Source organism: Ustilaginoidea virens, chromosome 2, assembly GCF_000687475.1.
Source record: "Ustilaginoidea virens chromosome 2, complete sequence".
Taxonomy (NCBI): Eukaryota; Fungi; Ascomycota; class Sordariomycetes; order Hypocreales; family Clavicipitaceae; genus Ustilaginoidea; species Ustilaginoidea virens.
Genome location: NC_057317.1, coordinates 1140069 through 1165714, shown reverse-complemented (window position 1 = coordinate 1165714; position 25646 = coordinate 1140069). Strand labels below are relative to the sequence as shown.

The following is a 25646-nucleotide window of genomic DNA, read 5'->3' as shown; positions in this document are numbered from 1 at the left end:
CCCGGCTGCTGCGATTCATGCAACATCTCTCCAGCACCCCGAACTCGGCCCGTGGGAGACTCATTCGTACCATGGGCGGATAAAAAAAAATCCCAAATGGAATTCCAGCGCGTTTGGTCTCAAGCTTTGCAGGCATGCCTGTGCTCTGTTGTGATTCGCCTACCCTGCTTCGATTTCGACAGTTGTCGTCGTCAGGCCTGGGCGTCGACGGTGTCGGTAATGTGCTCATTCCACCATTGCTGCCAGTCAATAACCGTCTTCTTCACTCTAGCGTCCTCGGCGGCAAAGACCAGCGCGTGACTCCGAATGACCTCTTCCAGAGTACATCCAACAAACTCGTTTTGCGCGCTTTCGCCATCCCAGCCGTGGTTCTTGACCCGGTCACACGCCAGTACAAACTGCTGAGCCAAGCCAGTATCGCCGCCGCCGTGGCCAAGATCGGTGGTGGTGGGCTCGTATGTCTTGGTCTCGCCGGTTCTAAAGTCCTCGACGGTGATTTTTCTCGAGTCGGCGTGAATCTCGCCATGCTCGCCGTAAAACTGGCTGACCCGTTCGCATTGTCTTCTGGTTTGGGCAGACATGTGAAAGGTGACGCGTTTGGCGGGTCGTACGCTCTCGGGCCAGGTGATTGTGACAAACTGCTCATCGCACACGTTGTTGTCGGCTTCGTAAACACACCGGCCGTACCACTGGCGCTTGCTGACCTCGTCCTTGGGCGTGGACTCGTCCCAGTCCTCACTGAGGGCCTTGGCCATGGCGTCGAGACGTTCCTGGTTCGTTTGGTAGTCTTCAATGTCGTGCACGACAATGTCCACGGGCCACTTGATGTTGCCGCGGCCGAGACCGACCCGGTTGCCCATGTATATGTCCTTGGCCGAGAACTTGCATCCCGAGTCACCTAGGGCACACTTGAAACAGTTGGTCGCGTCGCCGGCAGCGGCAGGCTTGCGGCTCTTCTTGAAGAACTGCACTCCACCAGTCGAGGTGATGTACTCTGGCAAATGAGCCGCGCCTTGCCCAGCCTTGGCAGGAGCCGAGAGGAGCCAGAGAAGCAAGTCAATATCGTGACAGCTCTTGGTAAGCAGCGACGGGGCCGAAGTCCCGTCGTTGCGCCAGTTCCCCCGGACGAAGGAATGCGCGAAATGCCACCACCCGACAGGTTCTGTGTGCACCGCGCTGTTCACATGACCAATGACCTGATGGTCGACCAAGAGTTTGCGCAGAAGCAAGTTGTGAGGGCTGTATCGCAACACGTGGCCGATGGAAAAGATGCTGGATCCTTGCAGGGGCTTGAGGGCCTTGTACATGGCCAGGCAGTCTTCCATGTTTGTAGCAAGCGGCTTCTCGCACATGATGTGAAGACGAAGCTCCGCCAGGGCAACCACGACTTGCCTGTGCATGTCGTCAAGCACACACACGAAGGCACCATCCACCCCCTGAGGAACCTCCTTGTCGCCCGCAGCCGCTCTCTGCCGCCGGGATTTCTCATACTCGACGAATTCGGTCCAGGTCGTGAACGACTGACCTTCCTGCGGACCGTCGTGACCCCACAAATGTTTCCGGCCAAAAGTGTCGCGTTTGAACTTGAGCGGCTCGCAGACGGCTGTGACGACTCCATTGCAGGCCCTGCTGATGGCACTGGCATATGCTTGACCCCGGGAGCCCGCGCCAATAATGATGAACCGGGGCGGGTTTTCAGACATGTCAGGTCTCTCGAGCGACTCGGTCGTCCTGTTGGCGAGCTCAGGATCGACAACACCGGCCATGACGAAGAGTGGCCTGTAGGTTTAACATTAGCAGGCTTTGCCGGATTGATATGTACACTGGCACAGCAGGGTACGGACTTTGAGCCTGGCGCCAATTCGGCTCAACGGATGATGAATTGGCATGCGGTCAACTTGGATAGGTATGGGAAAGCAGTGGCTTCACGTACCAGGATTTGGAGGACAAGGTAATGGGGCCTCCAAGTGGTGACGACGGGTACAGCGATGGGCAGGCGCGATGGGCAGGCGCGATGGGCAGGCGCGACAGGGGGAGGGGGACTTTGAGATATCTCAGGTTACCTACCGTTAGCACATGAGGTTGCAACTGGATAACGCGGAGGACGGGTTGAGGGACTTCAAAGTGTCTGGTCCATATCTTTAGCTGCTCAAGTGGCAGGCAGGCCGTGTACCTCTCATGGCGGTACGGACTAGACTAGACTAGACTAGACGCAAAGGCAGCAGCTGTCTGGTAGTCAGTCTGGTCAATCAATCCCATTACCACAATCTCACCTCGCCAGAACAGAAGAGCTAAGACTCCCTCGCAACTTCCAACCAGGCCTGGGGCAATTTCCCGCCCCAACCTGCCCTCAAGAGGTACCCAAGGTACCGTACCTACCTGGTAGGTACCTAGGTACCTAACCTAACCTACATCCTAACCTCTTATGCAGTTTCCCCAGCCAATGACGACAGCCCAACATGCTCGCTCATTTCCCCTTTTGTGAGGTCTGGTGCCATCAAGATGGCTTCACATCCCCGCACCAGCAGATCGCTCGGCCTTCAGCCAGTCTGCAGTCTGGTGTATTTTTCCAACCCTGAACACACCACAAAAAGCTCCTACATATGTTTCCCCCCCCCCCCACCCGTCTGCCCAAGCTGCTAGTGGCTTGGCCAAGGAGAGCGGGAAAAAGTGGACCGATCTGACAAACTTCTGTCCTATGGGACCTGGGTTGGGTTCGGTTGGTTGGGTTTGGTTTTCAACTTCCTGACGCTGCATGCTCCAAACCGAGCTTCCCCTTCCGATAGCGCCCGCGGACTCTTTTTTGTCGCCATCAGTTAGATGCGGTGACCGTAACATACAGTACTGTACTGCATTGAAACCCTGGGTGCGTAGCTGCAGCGCCTCCTCAGGTTGGCTGCAATTGCAACAACCTCGTGTGAGCGTTGTCAAGTTCGAGCAGTCCCCCCGAAAACTTTCACGTCACGTCATGCCTGACCCTGACCATACGGTGGCGGAGTTTGAGGACGGAACCTCAACGTCAGCCGTAACTGACGATCCCCTTGTCTGGATTGACTGTGAGGTATGTTGTTGCGTCTGGAAAACCTCGGCTTCCTCCCCGTGATCCTCCTGCCCTGCCAGGACTGCGCAAGATAGCCCAGGTAAGGACAGGACCCAATGTGCTCACTAGCCGAATTGCAGATGACGGGACTGAACCCTGATACGGAAGAAATTCTTGAAATCTACTGCCTTCTCACCACGGGTAATTTGGAAGTCATAGATGCACAAGGCTTTCATGCCGTCATCCACCACCCAGCTTCTCGGTTGAGCCAGATGGGCGAATGGTGTAGTCAGACGCACGGCAACTCTGGCCTAACATCAGCTGTCTTGTCGTCATCTACCACACCGGAACAGGCCGCTCAAGGGCTGTATAACTACATAACAAAACACATACCAGAGAAGCGCAGAGCTCTTTTAGCTGGCAACAGCGTGCATGCTGACATGGCGTTTCTGAGAAAGAAGCCGTACGCCAAGGTGGTAGAGCACCTGCACTACCGCATCTTGGATGTAAGCGCCATCAAGGAGGCTGGTCGACGGTGGTGCTCGCGTCAAGTAATGGCACAGGCACCCAAAAAGAAGACAAGACATCTGGCCCGGGACGATATTCTGGAGAGCATCGAGGAGGCCAGGTATTACCGAAACGCCATCTTTCGACGACCGTCATGACAGGGCCATGGAAATGCCTGGCGCCGAAGAACATTCCATTCTCGGGGTGAAGGCGGTTGAGCAAAACGCAGAGCGACTTGATTGGGGGGTCGAGTTTGTGGACAAACCGTTGCGGCCAAGCCTCTATGAAGGTGTATTAGTACATATTATCCTTCTTGCAGTCGCCCTGCAGGCATCTGATGCGACCGAGCTGTCCCCTTCCTCATAGAGCTCGGCGTCGAGAAAATTCAACTTGGGCTTGTAGACACGAAGCGCATGGGCACGATAATTTCGCAAGGACTGGCAACGTTTTACCATGTTTAACAGCGCGCCAACGACACCACTGTTATTTCATTTCGTCCGGAAGATGAAGATGGAAATTGTTGAGCGTAGGTCCCATCCCTGGACTTTATTGGCCCCTTCCCCCCGCTTTACGTCAGTCAGCCCACCTAACCCAACGACCTGGAAGGTGCCCCTCATTCCCCTCCCGTCTCACCTCCTTCCCATTGATGTCTTGTTCTCCCCTATATTCGGCAATTTTTATGGCCCAACATCTTCAAAGTCCATAAGAAGAAGAAGTCTGACTAGTTGAGACTCCCAAGACGTGAAAAATGGATGTCAAAACTGTCCAGTTTCAACCTTTCCAGGATCAGAAGCCCGGCACGTAAGTCGTTTCTGCAGGCAGGAAAGCAGGGAGGAGCGTGGGGGAGAGCGTTTCAACCGCAAGGTCCCAGTTGGTTCCGCTCAAGCTTACCATGTTGAACACCTTTGTTTCATAGATCTGGTCTTCGCAAAAAGGTCACTGTTTTCCAGCAGCCCCATTACAGCGAGTCGTTCGTCGCCAGCATCCTCCTTTCAATTCCTGAAGGGGTCAAAGGTTTGAACTATATCCCTCCTTGCGCTATCCCTGACCTACAATCTCCCCCGTAACCTCTTTGTACTTGGGCCTCCACTGCTGACCAGCTAACCACTGGCACAATGCAATTTAGGATCCGTTCTCGTGATTGGCGGCGATGGCCGCTTTTGGAACCCCCAAGTTATTCAACTGATAGCCAAGATTGGCGCGGCCTACGGCGTCAAGAAGCTCGTCATCGGGCAGAATGGTATCCTGTCCACTCCGGCTGCGAGCCATGTCATTCGATTACGAAAAGCCACAGGCGGTATCCTCCTCACCGCTAGTCACAACCCAGGCGGTACGCAACCATGCACACAGAAGGAGTCCTAATGCGTGCTTTTCTCAGGAGTGGCTAATCGGTCTACTTGTATCCCTCCACACAGGCCCCAAAAATGACTTTGGCATCAAGTACAACCTGGCCAATGGTGGCCCAGCCCCTGAGTCGGTCACCAACAAGATCTTTGAGACGTCCAAATCTCTCACATCGTACAAGCTGGCTTCTATCCCCGATGTCGACATTGCCACTCTCGGTCCCAACACCTATGGCTCCCTCGAAGTGGAAATCATCGATAGCACTGCCGATTACGTTGCTATGCTCAAGGACATCTTTGACTTTGGCGTTATCAAAGAGTTCTTCACGTCCCATCCCGACTTCAAGGTTCTCTTTGACGGCCTGCATGGTGTTACTGGCCCGTATGGCAAGGCCATTTTCGAGAAGGAGCTCGGTCTCACAGGGGCTACGCAAAACTGTGAACCTAGCCCCGACTTCAATGGGGGTCATCCTGATCCTAACCTTACCTACGCCCACTCCTTGGTTGAGGTAGTGGATCAAAAACACATACCCTTTGGAGCCGCTTCGGATGGCGATGGCGATCGAAACATGATATACGGAGCCAAAGCCTTTGTGTCGCCTGGTGACTCACTGGCCATTATTGCTCACCATGCCAAGCTCATCCCTTACTTCCAGAAGAATGGAGTCAATGGTCTGGCTCGATCCATGCCTACCTCTGGCGCTGTTGATCTCGTCGCCAAAGCTCAGAACCTTGAATGCTACGAGGTGCCGACAGGCTGGAAGTTCTTCTGCGCTCTTTTTGATGCCAAGAAGCTGTCTATTTGTGGCGAGGAAAGCTTTGGAACTGGTAGCGACCACATTCGTGAGAAGGATGGTCTTTGGGCCATTGTTGCGTGGCTCAATATTATCGCCGCCATTGGCGTTCAGAACCCCGGGGTCACCCCTTCCATCAAGCAGATTCAAAAGGACTTCTGGACGCAGTACGGCCGTACCTTCTTCACTCGCTACGACTACGAGGACGTGGATTCCGACGGTGCCAACAAAGTTGTTGGTGAGCTGGAGAAGCTGGTGGCTGATTCTAGCTTTGTTGGCAGCAAGATCAGAGGTAAGGCCCAAAATCCAATCGCTGTTACACATTCAACAAGAAAAGGGGGGCGGGGACGAAAATATCAAGGCGGGAAAGAAGTCTCGAGAGTGTAATATGCTGCTGACCAAGAGTGATGTGCTAGAGCGTACCGTAACCAGGGCCGGGAACTTTTCCTACACCGATCTGGACGGCTCCGTCTCCTCGAATCAAGGCCTGTATGCTTGTTTCTCTTCTGGCAGTCGCATCGTCGTCCGCCTCTCAGGCACTGGTTCCTCCGGCGCAACGATTCGTCTCTACATTGAGCAGCATAGCAGTGATCCTTCAACGTACGACATGGATGCGCAGGATTTCCTCAAGGCAGAAGTCAAGTTTGCCACGGAGTTGCTGAAATTCAAGGAGCATGTTGGCCGTGACGAGCCTGACGTCAAGACTTGACGCTCCTGCTACTCCTGCTATCGCTTTGAAAAAAAGAAAAAGATAAAAAAAAAAACCTTGCATTTAGATAAAAGGGGAGCGTTTTGATGAGACCCATTACATGACACCTTTCATCGCATAAGAAGGATCATTAAAATAGCAACTGTTGCGAATCCTAGCCATTTAAACGACAGTGATTTGAAGAAATTGTATCTGGTGGAACGGAAATAAAGACATTTCAGTCGAGTATGATGCCAACCTCTGTGGATATGCTTGCGTTGCACATATTTGTAGTACCCATACCAAGTACTAGGAAATTAGTAGGAAATGGACAAACCCAAGCACCCCATGTATATCTCTCATCGTCATTCTTCCTCGGTCACGTCTGCCTGTTTATTGCATTTAAAAGCAGGTTTTAAGCAGGGTGCTTTCACCCGCCATACTACCAGCGCAAAATTCACATTACAATCTGTGCCACTGGTCTACCTCACACCAAGTTCGATTGTTGAGTCGTGCCATAGCGCAATCCGTGCAATCTTGCAGTCGCTTAGTCGTCCATTCGTCCAAGCATTCTGTCGTCCATTCATGCAATCGTTTAGTCGTCCATTCGTCCAAGCGTTTCAGTCGTCCAAGCATTCAGTCGTCATTCAGTGTCGTCATTCCGTTAAAATGGTCGGTAAAACACATTTATAAAGTGGGCAGCTGCTGAGTTGCTCATATCAGCACTTTGTGCCGCGGCCAGCACCGTACTTCATGACATCGTGAAAGAACGTTTTTCTCACCATCATCGCTGACAAAGTCGATTTGAAAAGCATTGTAACCCCTCCGCTGATTCCGTTCTCGGTACTGCTGGCAAAAAACGTACAGCTGGATGTCTGAAAGGCGCACTTTATGTTGGGACACACGTTTCAGCCACGTCGGGTTCGCAGCCTGCCGCGTCACTATGCGCTTGGTCAGCTTCCGTCGGGCACTTGTACGATGAGCGATGCAGTACCGAATGCTGTCCAGACCGGGCATTGACGCAGTTCCCCTTCCCAAACTGCAGCGTGAAGGCGCAGACCACCGGTAGCAACATCTTTGTATACGATCAATGAGTGATTGAAGCCGTCATCCCATATGCACCTGGTAGAATTAGGTTGGTTTTTTTGACTTTACAGCCTTGGAGAGCTTGACGTACGCCTGGAAAAGCTTCCGTTCTTCGCTGAAGTCGAGCTCATGTGAGCGAAATTGCAGAGTTAGGTTGTTGCGGGCTTTGAGAGAGATGAATGTGCAATACACCAGGACCAGCTCTGCAAGACAGACAAAAAGCAGTTAGTACATTATCGGCATGAGGTTTGCTACTTTTGGAGACGTGCCTTCCCATGTTCTGAAGAACAACGTAGCCCATAGCTTGGAGCAGTTTTCGTTCTTGCTCCACCTTCGCAAGTGCAGCGAGCTGCCTTCCCGCTCAATGCACAGTTCGTGGGCTCCGCGAAGAGCATACCAGGCCTTATCATCCCTTAAAACTCGAAGCAGAAGATACGCACAGTTATCTCGAGAACTTTTGAAGACAATCAATGAAATCTTGTCTCGATCAAAGGACCTAGCAATGGAGAGTCAATATTTTCGGTGACTCATATGTACAAAGCGTGGGTAAAGTGAATGGGCGGAATTACAGTCTGAAAAGAACCTTTGAATGCATAGGGATATTGTGAGTACCCATCTCCCGGTGTGGTCCGAATGACAAAGTTCTATTCACATCCCAACACATTAGCTGTTGCAGCAGACTAGATGGAGGGAAAGTTGTCAGCCGACTTACTGGCCAACATTTTTGAGAGGCGTCCTAGTTGGTGGAGGGATAGCAAAGATTTGCTCAGCCCAATGCGGTATCTGTTTGGTAAAGCATCAGAGATGACCACCCATACATCGATAGGTCCACGAAATAAATGATATTAGACGAACCGGATCCATCTCGTATACATGGCCTGAATGGCGAACAAGTGGACCTGCTTGGACCAGGGATGGTGGGCCTGCTTTCAGATTAGATCATGAGCTGCAAACGTCGATGTAAGAGGTTGAATCGACACCCACCAAATCCTCTGGCTTCACGCAAACGGATGATGTGGCGACGAAGGCTCTCCATCAATGCATAGTCGAAGTTGGAAGCACTTTTCGAGTCAATCACGCATCCTAAGCGGCCGAGAGCCCGTTGCGAGCTTACCGGATAAGAATGTCCCGGCAAAGCGAGATGTATTTGTTGTACATGTCAAATCTGCAGTGCAGGGGACGACCTCCAGCCTCCATTGTCAAAGAGTGGTACATGTGTCTCCAACGGTTTTGTCTTGAGCGGGAACGATCATCATAACAAGCCTGGATATCTCTCAAGGACCTACTCAAGCAGGGCAGTACGATGCTAAGGGAATTTAGGACGAATTCGACCCGATCCCGGTGTACTTGGGCTACATCAGCTAGATGCCTCAGACGACGGGCACTAATACATATCTCAGATACGGTAAGAGCCAAGTAAGAATCGGATGGCTCATTCAACTCAAGGCGGAGGCCTTCTAACTTTAATGATATATCATCAGAGCGCTGAGCTTCCAAGTAACAGCCCTGAAGCAAGGTAATGTCGTCTGTTTGGCCAGCCAGGTCCATGTCGACAAGTGGGAGATGCCGATGGTGGTTGGTAGTATGGAGTAAGCTCTGTTTGATCTGCTGTGGTACCTCGAGGCTGCCAGACCGAAGGAGCCCATCTAGAGCCGCATCCTGAGGATGAGAAGGAGATTCAATTAGAAGTGCGTCATTGGCCCTAGAGGGGTTGTTGTGCCAGGGCCGGCATTGGGCACAGATGTTGACGCCGACTACACAGAGTCGATCTGGTGGGGGGAAGAGGAACGGGAGGGGGATGCTGAGGAAACGAGAAGAATCGAAGCAGCATGGGCTATCGATAAAGCGAGTTCATCCCGTTTGCAAACCCAAGTAAGAGTTGGCCCGAAACTTGAAGTGGCGGCAGAGGACATGGGGATGCCCTAACGAACTGGCGTTAGTTACGCAGAAAGAGGGAAAGGAACAGGAAGAGCCGCATATGCATGGACCCTGGTCCATGGTGATCTGGGGGGGTTGGGATGGACCGACGGCGCGGGGACTTGCTGTACAAAGTAGAGCAAAAGCAGCAGCACAAATGCACCCCGACGTAGTGCTGGCGAGAAATCATTGGAGTGCAAACGGGGCTTGAGCTCACGTCCGTAGATGCACATGCGATGTACATATGTGCCCATGCGGTGCCAACCCAGACGGGGGAACAGCCATCGCAATTGTACGCATCGTGGTGTTATCTCGGTTGCCACCATCCCAATCCCAGGTTTTCAAGACGAGGCCGGGTCAAATGGACAGCAGGAAAGGCCGCCGTTGTTGAATCAACCGTTCTTTCCATCAATCGTCTGGTTCTTTCCCTCTGCACGTCCACAGCTCTCCGCAGTACGTACCTACGTTGTAACCTACCTCCTAACGGTAGGAGGTTAGTGTGCGTGCGAGTGTGTGTGTGTGTATATTTACGCGCGCGCGTCACGCGAGAGGTGGGTGGGGTTGCTGCCGAGGGTGGGAAAAAAAAAATAAAAATAAAAATAAAGTCGGTTGCCGTCTTATCCATCATTTCCCTCCATGCCGCACAGACTGATTCACAAACGAAACGATTACAGCTCCCCGTCACGGACGGATCCGAGGACGGGAAACAGCTGGTTAAATAAGGGAGAGGCCGTATTGCCGCTCATTGTCTGTCTGTCTGCCCACATCGACCCAACCGGCTTGGCCTGGTCGTGTGTTTCCGTTCGTTCTCACCAGAGACATCGACCCCCGTCCGGCTCTGGTTGCTGCTCCTCGTACCAGCGGTGTGCTCTTTGCTCCGTACAACCGGCTTTTGATCGCCAAGCCAAAAAAAAAAAAAACAAAAAAACAAAAAAAAAAAAAACAAAAAAAAAAAGAAAAAACAAACCCCCGTCTGCGCTTGCCGGCCTTTGCACCTGCAAACGCAACGGGCATCCAAGCGCGGCAGCTCAGGGACTGCCACGGCAGCAAACCGCCCACGGGCGCGATCCAGTCCGCAGAAGCTTTTGATGCACGAAATGCAGGACTGGCGGGCTAGAACTGGGTAGAAACTAATCCGAAACATCCGAAACTACTTCGTACCTAGTAGGGCACAGATCCAAGTACGCGCGCCAGATGCACGAAGCATCAAATGCCTTCGCGATAACCAATGACTTGTAAATAAGTGGGGATGATGAAGCTGCCTGCTTGTTCTGTCGATATCCTTGTCGTCAGCTCCGTGTACTTCTATACACACAGTAAGAGCCGTAGACGGACGGGGTGGCTAGTAGATAGGATACGATACGCCTTGAGGCTGCCAGTCGACTATAGTGGTCAACTCTGTTACAAGCGTTCCTTACCCTTGACGAACAAGCTAGAATAACCTCTATTCTATGACTGCGATCGTAGCCATGGCAGCTATCAATCGTTGCTGTAGAAATCCCGCTACGATTGTACGCCCAATCTTGAACCCTAATAGTAGGTCTGGTCGGTACTTGCAGCATGCACGGCTTCCTGGATGCTATTGATTGGCTCGAACCAATGACTTGCGACCTCAAACTAGTACTCCGGATGTCCGCACAGACGCAAGCGTCCTGGCAACTGATCCTGGTTTGGTGGTTTACCGAGTTCAAGCCATGCCTCCGCGTTATTCTCACAGCTTTCGGCCCCATCAATGGGTTTACTTTTACCAGCCGTGCACACGACAGCCCACGAGGTAGGCCAGGCAGGCGCGTGTGAAAAAGTTTCATACAGACTGAAACAAGTCAACGAAGAGTATCATTACCATGTCACGGTGGTGGACGTAGCAAGTGCATTGTCTTTTTATACTCATACAAGACTGGTCATTGCGTAGTCGTTTTTCATGATCGTGATCAAAGGAGTTTAAACCCGAACATGACAGTCTACGGCGTGAGCTTGTCACACTCCATGATCCGAGACCGAACCCAGTTCCATTTCATGCCCGCACCTACAAAGCGCAAAAAAAAAAAAAAAAAAAAAGAAAAAAAGAAAAAAAAAAAGAAACGAAAGAAACAAGGGGGGGGGAGGGGGAAAGAGTAAGCGCGCGTTCCCATCCGGCGCTTTCATTCATACAACACCACCTGCCCAAGAGATACAAAGAAAACAAGTTGTCGAAAGCAGAAGGCTCAGGTTCAGTAAGAGACAGGTCGAACCCGGCCATAGATTTTATTTCAGTCTAGGAAGATTCGTCCTCGGCCTGGCGTAGCATTAGCAGCTGCATGCAATGTGTTCAAGGTGTAGCCAAGCACTCGTCTTACCTGCCAAGCGGCCTTTTCATCCTCATATCGCTTCTTATCAGCAGCAGCCTTTGCCTCATACGGAGCACGCTGCGTATGACTTAAAGCCTTCCAGCGCTCACCCAGAACTTTGCCAACCTGACCAAACGTGATGTTGGGGTTTTCGGAACGCACATTCTCACGCTGCTCGTTGGCGAAGAACATGTAAGCAGAGAGACCCCGCTTGGGCCCACGCTCTATTGGCTGTCAGACACACACAATCACCAGGCTTGAAGGAGAAAGCCCGGATGGGCCAGGGGAAAACGCCCAAGGAACTCGGAACTCACTCTTCTTTCCGTCATCAGTTCTCTTACCGCGTCCCTTGGCAACCTTGGGCATTGTGAATGTGGTTGACTAGAGTCGTATTAGTACATGGGCATTTCAGACAGTTGATGGTGGCGGGTTAAAAGGCATTTCGAGTTGCAAAGAGTGGTTCGAAATGTATGTCACCACTCAGAAAGGCAAGCATGCGTGGACTTATGCGACTGGCACCGTGGCAAGAGACCTCATCTCATGGTTAGGCGAGTCTTGCAAGTGCTAGTGCCAGTGCCAGTGCCAGTGCCAGTGCCAGGTGAGTCTAGAATTGGGCGCAAAGGGAATTGCGCTGCCACACTGGGGGGCAGGTGCGCCTTTGTTGATGCAGCAGTGATGCAAAAGCTTAGATTGACCTACCTGAACGAAGGTCTTTGGCAAGTCTTTGTAACAAATGAGTTGGTGCTGTTGAGCAGAACGACTGTTGCTGAAATGCGCTGGTTAGCCTCGCTGATGGATCCAAACCGGGGGCCGAGTGTTGCTGTTGATGAGAGTGAAATGTCCGAGTGAACATTCAGCGCAAAGCTCAAGGACATGGGAATGATATGCAGCAGAGCGTGGGAGTGGGAATTGGAGCCGTGGCAAAAGCCAAAAACTTCGACCCGAAGCCAGGCGAAGCTTTTGATATTTTTGTTTCTTTTCTTTTTTTTTTTTCCCCCTTGGGTTTCTTGCACATGTATAAAATAAAATAAAAAGTGGCAGCGGAACGGTGCAGGCAATGCAAAGTGACCTTGGTATGGCGGTGATGCAGGGCAAAAGGGCAGGTACTCACCAGAGTGTTGGTATTGCGAGTTGTGAGGTGAACGCGGGAGGCGGATTGTATGGGAGAATTTGGGTGGGAAATTTGTATGGGAGGAAAAGAGGGAGAGAGAGCCTTTTTACTATGGGCGCCGGGTGGGCGAGTGATTGTGTGGGCGCGCGACGTGGAGGAACGCGGCCGACCCGACACAGTCCAGCTCCTCTCCTCACAGAGTCATAGGCCCCTCGCCAACCCTGTCCTCCAGCCCAGTCCTGCCTAGTTGGGTGTGGCCCAGATAGGGTCCAGCAGCACGCACACGCACACGCCTGCCACCCGCACCACACACACATAACACACCACATCCGCACACACACACACACACACACACACACACATACACACATACACACATACACACACACACTCACACTCACACTCACGCACACGCACACGCACACGCACACGCCCACAGTCCAGTCATCAGTGTCGCAGGAGTAACATAGTACATGGACCGAGAGGTCGCTACCGCTCACCACGCATGCTATCTCACCTTGGAAGCCAAAGTCGGCCATGAAGAAAGAGACCAGGCACCCAACCCAAGCACGACTGACTGACTGTAGGTACTGTAGGTCTGGTGTGATACGTTCTCCAGGAGCAGTACAGTGCGCAAAGCCACATGATGGTTACTGAAGTAAACGTCTCCCTGCTGGAGCTGGCTCACACACCAAGCTAAAGACGGGAAGAGCGAGTGACGGGAGTTGGCCATGGTCCATTTAAAACATGGCAAGCACCAGCGAGCAACTCTGACTGATGGGAGAAAAAAAAGAAAAAAAGAAAAAAAAAAAAAAAACTGGAAACTATGGCCGGCGCCTACTTGCTTGCTCTGCCTCGCTCCGCTCCTGACAAAGAAGAGAGAGGGGGGGGTTAGAGAGGTGGGAAGGAACATGACGGCAGGGAAGGAGCAATACTCTGCAATTAGTGAGTAGTGACGTCTAACAGTCAAGCAAGGGAAGCAGCAAGCAACATACGCACGCCGAGAGCGTCTCGTCATCTTAGGGCCGGGTACTGGGTTCTGTGGACCGAGTACAGACTCCAGAGTACCTGCCATAACGCCGAAGCACTCAGTACTTTAGGTACCTATACATAACATAACTCTTCTCTGCCTGGGCCAGGCACGCACGCGCGCCCTGGCACGGGAAATGGTGGCGAGGTATTACTGGTGTGACAACGCGTGATGGACTGGGCGCTTTAGTGTGCTGAAGCCCACGCACGGACTGAACGCGGCTTGTTTCTGGTTCGAGAGGCAGGGAGGTACTGTAGAGATACTTGCATGGCCTGAGTAGCCACCTCGAAACGGTGCTAGGCAATGCTGTACAGCATCTCCATCCGCTCATTCTCGCACTGCATACATACTGATTTTTTTAGGCTCGCCCGAGGAAAGAAGACACGCAGGGTTCTACATGCTCCGCAGAGCTGACCACTTTTAATTACGGAGTGCGGAGTAGTTGGGTACCGCCCAGTTGATGCTTGCACCCTAGCGAGCCTGTAACACAGCATCTCTTCCGAGCGGGTTGGTGGGGTCTTGCTACTTCCTGTACGGGGACGCTTCGCTCATGCCATGATTATTTCAATGTTCTATTTGCCTCAAATCAAGATCAAGAGACGTCAACAGTAACAGCTGTAGAAGGAATACCGAGGTGGCCCAAAACGCAACGCCACTGTTCTCTCGGAGAAAAGACGTGGAGCTTTCGGTCGGACTGGCCAGCAAAGGTTGATTCCGGGTTAGCCTTGATAAACAAGTCAACATTTTCTTTCCTAAATTGAGGTAGCCCCAGCTACGGTCTCTAGTGGTCTGGCTCAGCTCTTCCTGTGCAATGCCGAAAAACAAGTGCCTCCAGTCGGTATCTGAAAGTCCCTACGCCAGTCGCGGTGGCTGATCTAGGCTGGACTATCTGAGCTCCCAACGAGCCGTTAGTTCTATTGGCCTGTGACTGTAGGTGGCTGCTCCATACGGAGCACTCCGTAGTACGGATTCTGTACTACGGAGTAGTGCCTTGGTCCTGGCACCTGGGACCATAGATACCAGGTACCAAAGGTACCTAAGGTACCTAAGGTAAGTGGGCTAGCCACTCACTGGTAGACGTAGACTACTCCGTAGGGAAAGAAGCTCCCTCGCTCCTGGGCTTGGAATTCCCCAACGGCAGTATTCACTGCACTGAAATTGTCAGTATTAGGCTTTGCAAAAATCGGTTAGAGCAAATGCGCATCAGATTGATGTATCCAAGTAGCGCTATTTTCTAATAATAATGCTGTGGTAAGATGCCCCCATGCACGCAGGAGAAAGCCAAGATGAAGAGCAATGCACGTGGCCAAGCCAGGCCAAGCTTTAGAGCTTAATCCTGTAACGTAGAACAAGACGTCGCCTGCGTCGATTAATTCTATTTTTCTTATTTTTTTTTTCTTTAAAAAATCTTCTTCTTCTTCTTCTTCTTCTCCTCCTTCTTCTTCTTCTCCTTTTCTTCTTCTCCTTTTCTCTTTCCCCTCGGTAAGAGAGGGGGGGAGGAGGGGGACGCGCTTAGATGTGCCAAGCGGCCAGCCGGGTTCCGTTCCCAGGCCAAGAACCAGGGCGCGGCGGTGCTTGACAACGTTGGAAGTTTTCAAGTACCTTAGGTACATACCTCCTTAGGTGCCTTAGGTACTTCACTCCTGGGAGGTAGGTAGCTTTTGCCCCAACTCCTGAGAAGCCTTCCAAGTTCTCCGTTGTTAAAGTATAATATAATAGAGTATCCTCATATAAAAAATGGGACCTTGGAGGCTTGCTTGCACCAACATGTACTTTTGAGCGACGGTGTATTTAGCGTACCTACTTGTCCACCAGTCCCTCCAGCTACGGAGCACAGCGTGACGTGACGACTTTTTCCAGTCAGACAGCCGAGGGACGGGCATAGCGCCGGTAGCACAGAGAAAAAGTACCAACAGGTTGCCAGATTTATACCAGACCGAAACAAGCCGCACAGGGACCAAGTCTGGTTGCATCCCTCAAAAATAACAGCACCCAGTGCCAGTGCCAGCGCCACGTGGACTCTCGTTCATTCGGTCAGTTCGTTGCTCATTACCCTCACTACAAAGCTGCACCCACGGCATATGTGCGCTTGATGCAGAAAAATAAGGCATCGTTACACCTGATCATCCGGAATAAAACTCTACAACGCCAACGTATACATTGCTGTCCGTCACACCGCCCCCCGTTGTGGCCACTCTGATAAAGGCCAATAAAAATCGACGTCGTCTCCCCTGTACCAGGTCAGAGTTGCAGGGAGAACTTCACTTGCAAAAGGCTATACAGAGCAGCCAAGGCTGCGTCGGGCCGCATCGCACTACTATTCTTTATTCGAGCTACTCCGTTTCGTTCCCGGTGCAAGGGGGCAAGTGAGTAATTGCGTGCCAACTGGGTGAAATCATGTTGCTGTAAGCCGCGCTCCATAGCTATGGAAGTATCGGCAATTGATTCCCGGCTGGCGCAGCGTACATGTGACGAACCGACTTTAGCAGCAGCCTCTCTCGAGCTGCAGAGAACCAGTCACCGTGGCAAGTCGATATAGGGTGGAGCCAATCTAGAAATGGATTTTAGGATCCTGGGCCAACAAGCCATACACCGCATTTTTCTTCCCTCGACTCCGTACTCTACATATTTCTCCTTTCTACACCACGCAACCACCCACACACACATTACAGCATCATTATAGCATTATTAACAGCCTTATCAAGTAGGCCCTTCAACAGCAGATTGCCCGGCTGCATCCCCTTGATTAGCTTAATACAGCCAACTATTTTATATAACGTGCCTACTACCTCCCAGTTCCACGCAATCTTAGCCTAGGGCTGAGTCCCTTGTCTTCGCAGATCCCAAGACAGACACTAGCCAGCACGATGGATGGGTATATCACAGGCCTCAATAGAAGCTCTATATTACTAAAAGTGGCCTAAAATCGCGATTTCCCTCAATATGTGGGTTCGCAGCAGCAAATAATGCGCAAAGGGCCACTCACTGCTCATAGAAAAATGTGCGAGGAATAAGTTCCGTTTTAGGCTTAGTGTCGAAATTCCTTCCCTTGCTGTTTACGTACTCCGTACTCGTCGTCAACAAGAGTGGGAAATGAAACGGCCTTGTCCCGTGACCTTGACTGGCGATTGATTTATCGACGGACAAATTGGGGCGAGAAAAGCGTGAGGGCTGTTGGGGTGGAAAAAGGAATAGTATAAAAAGAATTGTGGGGAATTAGAACGAGCTGAGAAAGACAACCCTCCCTACAAACCCACTAATTTTGGCCCCATGGTCGACAGCATTATTTCAGGGCTTAAAGGCTGGAAAGCAGTGTGGCGTTGCATCCAGTCACTTCGCGCCACTCCTTGCCAGTGACGGATGGCCTGAGGAGCCATCAGACGAGGTACACGCCGAGACTTTTGGCGGGGACGCGACACACCAAGCCCTCTGTGCTGAGGTAGCGTCGTTCCTTCTTGATACTGTGCTGTACCAGGTCAACCCAGACAAAGTGGCCCCCGCCTGGCTTCCATAGTTCCGACACCTGGCTGTCCCCCAGCTCGACCGCTGCCTTCCGGTTCCTAGCCCACTCTCCTTTCTCGCTCGTGCTTCGTGCTGCTTCTCCGGTGCCCAGGCGAATTTGCTCAACTACCTCCATTTACGTACTTCAGCTTCCACAACTCACCACCGTTGCGAACGGCCCGACTTGCAGTCAATCAGCCAGACTGTTCTCAGAGGCTGCAACCCAATCGTCGTCCCCTTTTCCGCCTCAGCGTACGGACGTCTTGTTTTGTCTTTGGTTGCGTAGAGCTGACAGCCAACAGGCCGACTCTTTTGCACGGCCCTAAGGCTCACCTCACCATCTGTTCAACTTGACTCTTATTCCGAATCCATATACCATGCTGTGCTATACTCAGAATGTACCCTCCCAGCCGCTGTCTTGACAGGGATCCGAGTATCGTCTCAAACCTACCAAACCCAACCGGTTTCCATCATCGCCTAGTGAATATCTGTACTCTGCGGCTGTGTTTAGTTGGCGAATAGCCAAGCCACATGAAATGGAGTGGCTCAGGCCGAGCACTCATGTCCCAACTCTTCAGACAGCCGTTATGGGCGCTCATGCAAGACTTGATGTTGCGGATCATGGTCCGACATCTGGCAAGTGAGCAATCCCGGACGAAGCACTTCGAGATGTCGCATGAACCTATGACACTCCATATACTACGCAACTTCATGACGCCTGCAAGAGAGCTCCGTAGACATCTTTCCGTTGGACATGACCAGGGAGAAGGGTTTTATGACTATCCCCAGCTGAAACATAATTGACTGGAATTCCATATCACCTGGATTTCGCCGGCTTACGTCTGCTGGCCGCCTCTGCATAATCCAAGAATACATACTTGTGCGTGTGTCGCAACAGGTCATGGAGGAAGTTTGTAAGCTCTCAGGTCTGTATGCCGCAGCAAACTTTGCTGCATGATAGGCAAGAGTCAACTTTCTTGGACAATGCCAGGCGCTTTGGGACGACGTCGGCATAGGAAGACCAATGGCAACGGGTGTCAGAATTGGGGCCTCGTTAGCCAGAGGTTGTCCAAAAAAGCCGCTAGTCGTGCTTCTTCCCAGCTGCACATTCTCTACAAACACCAACCTGCGTGCTGTAAATGGCAGCAAGTCTCATAAATCGCTCCACCGTATAGTCAGCCTCTGTAGCACACTTCGGTTGTAACTGCGTCACAGACAGCCTCGCCGTCGCCGTTTCCCAAGGAGTTTTGAGGCTTTTGTGGACATGGTGTAAGCCTACCCTTCAGGAGGGTTTCCAACACCTCAGTCGTCCCCGTCTAGATCCAACACGACCTCTCTCAGAGTTGCGTCTCTGGACCAGTCAACGCCGCTCCCTGCTACTACGCCGCTTGCGACGCCTTTAATCACCCTCCATCGCTGCCTGCTCAACTTCATGTCGGCTTCCAGCTGTCGAATTTCGGTCTGGATCTCATCGTCATCCAGACGGGCTGCTTGTTTTTGTTTGACCTCTTCGGCAAGTTTCAATAATGCCGACGTCAGCTCAACGTTCTTCCGGATGGCGCGAGAGGCGTCGCCCTGAACTTCTGTGAGGTCATTGCGAATGAAGCCCACATCTGTGGCGTGTTTCATGACAGAGTTTGCGGACTGCTCGCGTTGTTCAATGTACGGTAAAAGATCCCTGCGATGAAATCAAGTCCTATCAGCATTCGCAGGCTGACCAAGATGCTGACGCCTCGTGCGCGCGCGCTTGCAAGCAAGGGAGAATGGGTGTTTGGGAGAGGGACGGTGTCGCACCGCTCCGCCGGCGAGGCGTTGGTACCGTGATGAACAGCCTTTAGAATGGGGTTTACTGTCATGACTGATTCGACGGCATCATTGCGCAGCCTAAAGTTTGCTCTGGCGTCGAGAAGTTCCTTCTGCGTCTCGGGGGAAACATTGGTGGCGGAAGACGACAGCTCTGGGACTACACTACGTAAGCTTCCCGACAATTTTCGAAGCAGAGTGGCGGGTTGTTGAGGAGAAGAACAGCTGATTCCCAACATGAGCGTACGTGAAGCAGCAAAAAGGAAAGAGAACAAGGCTTCGTACCTAGTCGTCGAGCAGATTGCGCATTGATGATTGCTATCTCCAGCCGCAACTGCTGCAGTTGGTCGTATAGCTCTAAAACCTGTTGCTCGTCTTCAGAGAGCGGTAGCTGAGACTCTTGTTCATCCTGTACCTCGTCCTCATCCACCTCGGGCGCGTCTTGTGGTTGATCCATCGATTGATCGAGGGCCAGACCCAAAAAAAAAAAAAAAAAGAGAAAAAACTATAGCAGGTGAGACGCGCAACGGAGATGAATACAGTCAGAGGGGAGTTTTGCAGCGTCCTAATATCCGATGACGCACTGGCGGTGCCCAAGAGGTATGTTGCCGTTGATGTTGCCGATGCTGTCGCACCATAGCGGAGGCACTACCACCGCTCCACTAGAGCTAGTCCACTCATTTGTATGATGCGTAGCAAAGGCCACGTATGACTTATGCGTAAGTCCTTACTAGATAGGCCTTTAGCGCAGTTCTCCTTTGTTTTATGTGCACTATCATATATGTATGCTAGATATGCTATAGAGCACTATATATAGGAGCATATATCGCCCTTGCTTAGGTAGTAATCAAGGGCTATTATGCACCTTCGCTAGTGAGCCCCATACACCGCGATAGTTATAAGCCCGGGAGGATCTTACATCCTATAATTTCCACTGTATACTATCATTTATTATAGCAATCCACTGCTATACTACCCCCCTATACTAATTATTACTTAAAGAAACCCCTATTATTATTATCGGTTATATCCTCTTATATTTATTCAAACCGAGCATATAATGGATAAAATTAAAACGGCTAGTACATCCTTTAAGACAAATATTAAGCTACTAACGCATAATCAATAGGAAGATTGGTATAACCAGCTCCAGAGTCACGCTAATAGTGTGAGGTTTTAGCCGGCAGTTAACCCTAATGAACCAGATCAGGAGTCTAACCTTCTTAATACGCTATTTAGGCCTAACTATCAGCGAATAGCAGCTAATATTACGCGATATTAATAATTTCTAGGTATAGAAGATATATTAATCAAAGATATCTTCGACTTTAAAAAATCCTAATATATTTAAAATAAAGAAGATTACAATATATATCTCGTATGCGTAAATAGTATAGAAATATAGATATCAAACACACTGAGCCCCTTACGGTATAAGGATATATATAAGACTCTAGAGGCATATTATCTAAATAAGATCTATTCGATATGCTAACTTATGCGAGAAATTCAGACTATCCTAGTACTAGTCGAGAGCACTATATACGAGGAAGCATATAGATATTATATATCTATACTTAAAGAAGCTACTTATGCTAATACCAAGCCTAAGATATAGTATTAGAAGTAGATAGAGGCATTCCTTAAGGCATAAGAATATAAAATGCTTAAGATTAAAGGCAACTAAGCAATTAAGGATTTCTATAATGCAGTTAGTGCTCGATTTCTCCCTAATTAGGCGCAGAAGGGGTTAGACTAAATCTCAGATAAAGAGGCAATCGGTCACCCTATCGATATAACGCTAGAAATAATAGGCCGCTAGTTCATATATAATTATGCAAGCAGGAAAACAGATTATATAAATAATAAGGAAGGAGTATATACGACCTTAGGAGATTACTCTAATATACTAAAAACCGGTTCTAAATAGCCCAAATAGAGCTCTAATAAATCTATAAAATCTCCCAAAACCAGGAAAAATAAACTATGCCCTTATAGACGAGGATATCTATAAAGCCCGCAGATATACCTTTATTTAGTATATACTCTTATAGGATAAAAATCGGAAAGGATAAAATAGATACTAATAAAGCAGTTATACATAGAAATCAAACAGCGATATAATAGTAGTAAATTCGCTTCTATAAAAGAAGAAATAGAGAAAATAAGTAAAGGCACCACTAAAGAAAAGCTGCTAGCTCTACCGACCTTTATTAATGCTACTCTTATAGATCCTTCTATAATCTACACTTTAAAGTAAGCTACTAGAAACTTCGCATTACTTAAAAATAATAAATATCCGCTTAGCAAGAGTATACTTCTTAATAACTATTCTACTAAACATATCGTTAATAATATAAACCTTCTTAAGCTTGGGTCCTTTAAACTATACTATAGCAAGTATATAGAAGGTAGAATAACTTCGTTCTTAATTAGTAGAATAGGGAAACAAATGCTTAAAAATATACTATACGGCCCGAATGGTAATAATTCAGTTGACCTTATCCTAGGCGATATCGCCATTATTAAAGGTTTCTATATTAATATTATATTAGAATGCTATCTATAGGATAAGAATATTTAGAGCTATAGAGCAGATTATACCCTCTGCTATAGGATAAAAATTACCTACTAAATGGTCGTATAGTTAATTAGAAAGTTTAATATTATATTCTTTAAATATAAGCCATTTTCTTCTTATCCTCGCACTCCATTTATATTATAAGCGCTTATAATAGTATCAGTAATTATACCATTAAGTAGTAAATATCTTTAATACTTAAGATTAAGCAAAGACCCGGCCCGACTACGACTTAATACCCCTAAATTATAGCACTTACGAATAAGGCACCTAGGTAAAGCTACGCTTAAGAAGTTACCCCTTAATACTAGGAACGTATAAATTACCGGCATAAAGCATAAAGATTATAAGATATACTCTCTGATATATACTTATCGGGTTATTTCGCGCAAACCACTAGAATATATAGCGCTAAGACCCTTCTAGCGTATTTATTAGAATTTATAAGACTATAAACCTAGCTATAATGGTATAAAGTGGTTAATTATACTAAAAGATAAGTATAGTAAGTTACTCTCTGCAATACTATTGCCAGATAAGACCTAGAAGTCAGTGTTTAATACCGTTTACTCATTTAAACGCTAGGTCTATAGGCAATTTAGGCTTACTATTTGCAAACTACGCTATAATAATGAGGCAGCTATAATAGGTAGCGCGGGATACCATATAGTATACTAGCTATAGGCAATCGCAGAAGGAATTAAGCTTGAATTTATACCCCCTGATATATATAAGCCTAATAGTTATGCGGAAAGGGCAGGCTAAACTATTACTAATAGATCTATTATAATACTCTATAGAGTAAATCTTCCTATAGACCTATAGCTAGAAAGCACATAAGCCGTAGTATTCCTATATAATAAAAGCCCTAATTAAGGCTTATAATAGTAAAGCCCTCTCTAATATCTTAAGAAATAGTATTAGGAAAACGCTTATCTACCGATTAGAACGCCTTTATCCGACCTAAGACCTAATTAAAGTAGTATATACGCTTATAGTTATAGAGTGTATCTCTTATAAAGAGATAGAGAAGTAGGTAGGCTACGAAAAGTATATAAAATACATCCTAAAGGGCATATTAGATATCTCATTAGATATACTATAACCAATATTTACTATATATAGGTCCCTCGCCTTAATAGAGTTATAAGCACGAGAAACATTACGTTTAATAAGAATATCTTTTATAATCTTATAACTAAAAGCTTAAATAAGCTATTAATAGAGGAAATAAATTAATAGGTAGATCTTCTCCTAGAAGATTTAATATATACTAATATGACTAAACTATAGCTAAATTTATATTAATTGAGTGCTTTATTGTCGAAAGACTCTATTATAAGAGGGTTATTTAAGCCTTTAAGCTTAAAGGTAGATTATTAAGATAAGGAAATAAGTATAGATTCGGTACTAACTAATTTATAAAACTTAGGTATTCCTTTCCATCTCGGCCTCTTAATACTATTAATAACTATAGGAAGTATAAGCGGTTCCGCGCAAACTACTTATACGATAAATGCTCTATAAAGGAGTCTGGCCACTCCCCTTAAGCTATTAGGTATATAATCCTAGTATAAACAATAAGATCTAGTAGTATATTAAGCACTAGATATAGTAGAGAAACTATCGATAGTATTATCGCCTGCTATAAAGACTTATAATAGTCTCCCTTCGCTATCGCCTATACAATAAGCTTAGCCAAATAATATCTCAGATAATTATAGTATATATAATATCGTTTCTATATAGCTAAGCGTAATATAGGAAGAAGGAATAATATAATCCCTATTAATATAGAAGAGGAAGCATATAGATAGCTACTCTTCCCCTAAAAAAAAGATAAGACCGGATTTATATCTAGCGAATAGTCTCTAGTAAATAATAGATCTCTTCTTATAATCTGATCAATTATATAATAACGATTTAGATATATAGAGCTATTATACAGTATTTACAGTAATTAATACTTACTGCGATAAGAAGAGTAGGATATCTAATAAAAACCTTCTATAGTTAGAAAAGCCTAATATTAAGGATTTACCTAAACCCCCTAATCATTAGCGTAAAATATTACACTATCTAATACATACTTAATTTATTAAGGTAGCGCATAAAGAGGTAAACACCTTACGATAATGCAGCACCTAGAAGGAAATCAAGCGTAAAAATACCCATTCTATACCCTTACCACTTAAATAGGTCTTTATATATAAGACCAATAAAAATAGCATTCTTATAAAGCATAAAGCTAGAATATATATATAGGGCGATAAGTAGGAATACTTAATTATCGATCGAATATATATAATAACTCTAGTAGTATATACTTTTAGGGTATTTATCGCTCTAGCGGCACGCTTTAACCTTAAAATAAAGCAATTTAATATAAAAAATGCTTTCCTCTATACTAAACATAGGGAGAATATAGAACCTATAATATATAAGCTACCTAATAGTTTTAAACGCGTAGGAATATGCATAGAACTACTTAGAGCTCTATATAGCCTTAGAGACTCTCCAAAGCTATAGTTTAAGGAATTAAGCCATACTCTAATAAAATATAGGCTTAAATTAAGTAAAGAAGAGCCTTATATCTTTTATATAGAATCGCGTAATATAATCCTTATCTTCTTTATTAACGATATTCTTATCGCTTTTCATAAAAATATAGCAAAAGTAGCAGAAAAGATCATTAAAGAACTAAAGGAAGTATATAACTTAAATAATAAAAGCGATGCCTAATATTTCCTAGGCATTTAAATCATTAGAGATAGGCCTCAATATCGCATTTATTTAAGTCACGCTATATACATCAGGAAGATAAGCGAAAAATTTAACTAAATAGGTAAAGGAATATTCCCTCCGATGCTAATAATAATTATAAAGCTTTCTCCCTTTAAAGAAAAAGCTTAGAAAGAAAATATATATATATTTTAAGTAAAGATTGGCTCTATTTTTTATATAGCGATTATAGTGAGACTAGATATAGCCTATACAGCAGCCAAATTGTGTCAATTTATGACTAACTCTAGCCCTAAGTACTATAAAGCTATTAACCGAGCTATTAGATATCTCGCTATAACTAAGCATTTCGCGTTATGCTATAGCGGTAGCGCTGAGATATAGTCTATATAAATCTCAAGCGATACTTCTTACGCAGATAATATTGCTACTTAGAGATCTTCCTAAGGATATATAATTAAACTCTTCGGCGGACCTATTATATAGAAAGCAATACATCAACCTATAGTAATAATATTAACTACTAAAGCTAAACTACTTGCTTTATAGTAGGTAGCAAAGGAGACTATAGCATTAAAGCGCCTTTTTAAGGATTTATACTTTTAAATCGATAGGAATTAGACTATTATTATTATTATTAAATTACTCTAGGGGGCTATTCTAAGCTAGAATTGCCTATCTAGTACTCCGGCAAATAATCCGGAAGGGAAAAACCCGAGGTCCGGGGGGAAAACCCTTCCTACTAGTATAATTACAACGACTAGGGAGTCAGGCCCCCGGGGGGGCCAACGGGTTTCCGGCACATAAGGAAGGTGGGTATACTATCGCTTAGGATCGTACCTAGCGGTAGTACTAAGAAGAGTGCGAGAGCGATCCAGAGAAAGTGGGTCCAGAAAAAGGTAGGTCTAGTATCTATAGGGGAGGGGTGGTCCCGGGTCGGTGCGCTATAATTTGAAAGTGAAATAGAGGTTATGCGAGCGGGGCAGCGCCGGCTATACAGCACACGCGCCAGCTGTACGGCATATATATTGCGCGGGGGTATTAGAGCAAGAGTGAGGGAATTTTCTATTGTTGGGGCTATATCGGCAGCGGATCGGCTGTAGGGGGGGTGCTTAGTAGAAGGCAGGTAGTATCGGGTCGGGGGTTAAGGTAAGCCGAGTGTAAAGAGAGGGCATA

The 25646-nt window shown here is 47.6% G+C and overlaps 6 protein-coding genes across 6 annotated transcripts; 2 read left to right on the top strand and 4 right to left on the bottom strand.

Annotated features, from left to right (window-relative positions):
- Window positions 1-191: 191 nt before the first annotated feature.
- On the bottom strand, window positions 192-1766 carry UV8b_02071 (uncharacterized protein; the record flags this gene model as incomplete). Its single annotated transcript, XM_043139569.1, has 1 exon — window positions 192-1766. One exon carries the CDS (start codon window positions 1764-1766, stop codon window positions 192-194), a length of 1575 nt encoding a protein of 524 aa, XP_042995503.1.
- A 1202-nt stretch (window positions 1767-2968) lies between these two features.
- UV8b_02070 (uncharacterized protein) lies at window positions 2969-3705 on the top strand (the record flags this gene model as incomplete). Its single annotated transcript, XM_043139568.1, has 2 exons — window positions 2969-3061; window positions 3181-3705. 2 exons carry the CDS (start codon window positions 2969-2971, stop codon window positions 3703-3705), a joined length of 618 nt encoding a protein of 205 aa, XP_042995502.1.
- A 590-nt stretch (window positions 3706-4295) lies between these two features.
- UV8b_02069 (uncharacterized protein) lies at window positions 4296-6393 on the top strand (the record flags this gene model as incomplete). Its single annotated transcript, XM_043139567.1, has 5 exons — window positions 4296-4348; window positions 4464-4561; window positions 4674-4877; window positions 4963-5976; window positions 6101-6393. 5 exons carry the CDS (start codon window positions 4296-4298, stop codon window positions 6391-6393), a joined length of 1662 nt encoding a protein of 553 aa, XP_042995501.1.
- Window positions 6394-7036: 643 nt separating this feature from the next.
- On the bottom strand, window positions 7037-9565 carry UV8b_02068 (uncharacterized protein; the record flags this gene model as incomplete). Its single annotated transcript, XM_043139566.1, has 12 exons — window positions 7037-7077; window positions 7155-7313; window positions 7367-7494; window positions 7550-7661; window positions 7728-7954; window positions 8028-8102; window positions 8171-8241; window positions 8314-8381; window positions 8443-8519; window positions 8573-9212; window positions 9327-9380; window positions 9487-9565. 12 exons carry the CDS (start codon window positions 9563-9565, stop codon window positions 7037-7039), a joined length of 1731 nt encoding a protein of 576 aa, XP_042995500.1.
- Window positions 9566-11629: 2064 nt separating this feature from the next.
- UV8b_02067 (uncharacterized protein) lies at window positions 11630-12068 on the bottom strand (the record flags this gene model as incomplete). The annotated part of the gene is made up of 3 exons (XM_043139565.1): window positions 11630-11650; window positions 11712-11926; window positions 12017-12068. 3 exons carry the CDS (start codon window positions 12066-12068, stop codon window positions 11630-11632), a joined length of 288 nt encoding a protein of 95 aa, XP_042995499.1.
- Window positions 12069-18646: 6578 nt separating this feature from the next.
- On the bottom strand, window positions 18647-19604 carry UV8b_02066 (uncharacterized protein; the record flags this gene model as incomplete). Its single annotated transcript, XM_043139564.1, has 3 exons — window positions 18647-19022; window positions 19139-19307; window positions 19433-19604. The coding sequence occupies 3 exons, from the start codon at window positions 19602-19604 to the stop codon at window positions 18647-18649; spliced, it is 717 nt and encodes a 238-aa protein (XP_042995498.1).
- Window positions 19605-25646: the final 6042 nt, after the last annotated feature.